This window comes from Mus musculus, chromosome 6 (assembly GCF_000001635.26).
Source record: "Mus musculus strain C57BL/6J chromosome 6, GRCm38.p6 C57BL/6J".
NCBI lineage: Eukaryota > Metazoa > Chordata > Mammalia > Rodentia > Muridae > Mus > Mus musculus.
Genome location: NC_000072.6, coordinates 65,952,338 through 65,955,568, shown reverse-complemented (window position 1 = coordinate 65,955,568; position 3,231 = coordinate 65,952,338). Strand labels below are relative to the sequence as shown.

The following is a 3,231-nucleotide window of genomic DNA, read 5'->3' as shown; positions in this document are numbered from 1 at the left end:
AATATCCCACTTTCTAGTATTTTCTTAAATACTTTTAAAATACCATTGAAAAACTGCTTTCATTAGAGGTCATTCACTTCCTGTGGTGGCTTGAATGAGAACCGCCCCATAAGTTCACATATTTAAATATTTGGTCCCCAGATTGGTAGAACTGCAAAGAGTAGCAGGTGTGGCCCTTTTAGAGTTAAGTCACTGGAGGTAGGCTTTGAGATTTCAAAAGCTTACACCATTTCAGTTAGCCTTCTCTGCCTCCTGCTTGTGGATCAAATGTAAGCTCTCAGTTACTGCCCTATAACCATGCCTTCCTGCCTGCTGTCATGGACTGTAAGCAAACCCCCAGGTAAATGGTTTCTTTTATAGATTGCCTGGTCGTGATATCTCTTCACAGTAATATAAAAGTCACTAAGCCATACCTCTACTAGAATTATTTCTAGATATTTTGTTGCTTCTTCTTCTTTTTTTTTTTTTTTTTTTTTTTGTTATGGGTTACATTTGTACCTGTTTTTCTTTTTATTGGGAAATTAGCTATTGGTACAAAAAGGATTGATTTTTAAAGTGTCTGTTAGTATGTCTGTTGAATGTGGGTACCTGAGTACACACAGATAGATTGAGGTGAGAGGACAAGGTACTACAGTTAGCTCTTGCCTGCCCCCTTGTTGACACAGGCTTCTTACTGGTTTTGCAGCAACACATAAGCCAGGCTAGCTGGCCCATGAGCTTCTGTGGATTCTCCCATCTCCTCCTCCTAGATAAACATAACAATGCTGGAGCTTTAGATGTTCACCACCACATCTAGCTTTGTACTAAAGTTACCATGCTTACATGCGAAGTTCTCTACCCACTGAGCCGTTCCTGACTTGGAGCTACTGATCTTCACGTGTTGATTTAAGTTCTACCACTTGACTAAAAGTGCTAACAAATCGATGATTTTCTTTCTTTCTAGAAGCCATTCGGATCTCTTAAGTATCGGACAGTGTTATTTGAAGTAGTAATAACATGAACCCTTTACTATTTGTATACATGTTTTTTTTTTTCATTTTTGCATTTGCCTATTGCCCTAGGACTTCAAATACTGTAAGAAGGGAAGAGATGCACACTCATGTCTCACTCCCTATTTTAGGGAGACTGTATTGAGTGCAATGTTGGCTACTGGTTTGCCATATACAGCCCCCCCCCCATACATACACAAATATTCACACACATCCATCCAGAAAACTGCATTATTCTTAAATGTGGAAAAATTAAGACATAGAAAAACATTTAGTCACCGGAGAGAAAGAACCTTCACACCCCACCCCATGCCGTCCATAAGAATAGGTGGCTCTCTGGGAGGCAATGTCAATAATGTGTAAAGAACAGAGGCTCCGTGACTTAGACCCAGACCCTGCAGACCAGGTTAGAGGGGCTGTAGCACCTTCAAGGATTCATTGCCTTAGGTGTGCAACCAGATCCCTATTCACTCAGCCCAGTTCAAGAAATGGGTACCAGAGTGTGAAAAGGCTACAATATGTGGTTGTATTTTATCAGAAAAGGGAAAAAATGAAACTGTAAAAGTTAATTTTCCATATGACTTTATTTCCAAATTCTTTCTTTCAACCAGTATGCTTGCTGTGAGAATGACAAATATCAGTATCAGAGAATACAAATATACCAAAAATGCTACATCTAGTCTGGGGTAGATCTTCTTCATTCTGGTGACATACACTAAGTGGCACTACTTACACAGTAACTATAAGGTAACTCACAGGAAACCACAGAGCTGTTACTCTACCACAGCTGCCTGGAGAGAGATTTCCAAGAGAATAAAGATGGCAGTGAAAGTTGTTAGGGAGTAAACTCTTAAGTGGTGACTCAACTGCGTTCTTCCCAGCTCACAGATGGTAGGTTGGGCAGGTCAGAAAGAGTTACATTCTAAACGACAAAGTTACCGTTTCTCTTTCTAGAGATAATAAATTCTTCAATTAGTGCCTGATGTTTCAGGTGGAGTGCAGAATGGGCTGTGACAGAAGAGTCAGGACCCTGGCAGGTCAGACCTAGAGGATGTCATTAGTAATCATGGTTGCTTTCTAAACATTGACAGCAAGATGACTTCTGATTTGTAATCTCGGACATACAAACAAACAAAAAGGCTAGCAATTACACCATAACATTTGTAAATAGCACTTGAAAATTAACTGTACCGGGACTGTGTTTGCACAAATACTTCAAAAGACAAAGCAACCAGTCTTTTTCTTCACTCGATTCGTTTGCAGAGCAGCCCTTGTGGCCTTTTCAAAGACCCTCCTCACTCCATCTTTGGTCTTCGCTGAACACTCCACATACTCGAAAGCGCCAATGCTGTTCGCCAACCCTTGGCCTTGTTCAGGTCTCACAGGCGCTTGCTTCCTCTTGGCTAACTCTTGTATCGTGTAGAAGTCATTCCGAAGATCCTTCTTACTCCCAACCAGGATGATGGGCACGTTGGGACAGAAATGCTTGACTTCTGGAATCCATTTATGTGGGATGTTCCCAAAGCTATCAGGGTTGCCAATGGAGAAACATAACAAGAGAACATCAGTGTCGGGATAGGAGAGTGGCCTCAGGCGATCATAATCTTCTTGTCCAGCTGTATCCCACAGGGCCAACTCCACCTGTTTTCCATCCACTTCGATATCAGCCACATAGTTCTCAAATACTGTGGGCACGTAAACCTCAGGAAACTGGTCCTTGCTGAAGACGATGAGCAAACATGTTTTTCCACAAGCTCCATCTCCCACGATCACCAGTTTCTTCCGGATGGCAGCCATTGCCTAGGATGTTTTTGCTACTGCACAAAGCGCCTGGGACTTCTCAGACCACAGGCTCTCAGACTACACCCAGGAAGACCAATTAGTGTAGAGGACACCTATCCTGAGCCACCACCTCTGAGGCCCAGCTCAGCAGGAGGTGGCAGACTCAAGAGAGAACCAACTGAAGACAGTGTTGGAAGGCCGGTGGCGGAGGGAGGCAGGATACGCATGCGCCTGAATGCCCAGCTTGGCTCGAGCCTGCCAACCACACATATCCTCACATTCATAGTTCAACAAGGTTGCGCGTGAGAGGTCTTTTTGCCCTGAAAGAAAGGTACTTAAGCAATCATCTCACCTACGTAGGCGTGATGGGAATTCTCAAAACACATCCTTTCTATTGCTGGTTTCTTCAAGATATTCTGTTCATACAAGTGCTAAATTTAGTCAAAGATCTTTTGCGATT

The 3,231-nt window shown here is 42.7% G+C and overlaps 1 protein-coding gene across 1 annotated transcript; it reads right to left on the bottom strand.

Annotated features, from left to right (window-relative positions):
* Positions 1–1,554: 1,554 nt before the first annotated feature.
* Positions 1,555–2,998, bottom strand: 4930544G11Rik (RIKEN cDNA 4930544G11 gene). Its single transcript, NM_001161773.1, has one exon. The coding sequence runs from the start codon at positions 2,784–2,786 to the stop codon at positions 2,205–2,207; it is 582 nt and encodes a 193-aa protein (NP_001155245.1). The 5' UTR covers positions 2,787–2,998; the 3' UTR covers positions 1,555–2,204.
* Positions 2,999–3,231: the final 233 nt, after the last annotated feature.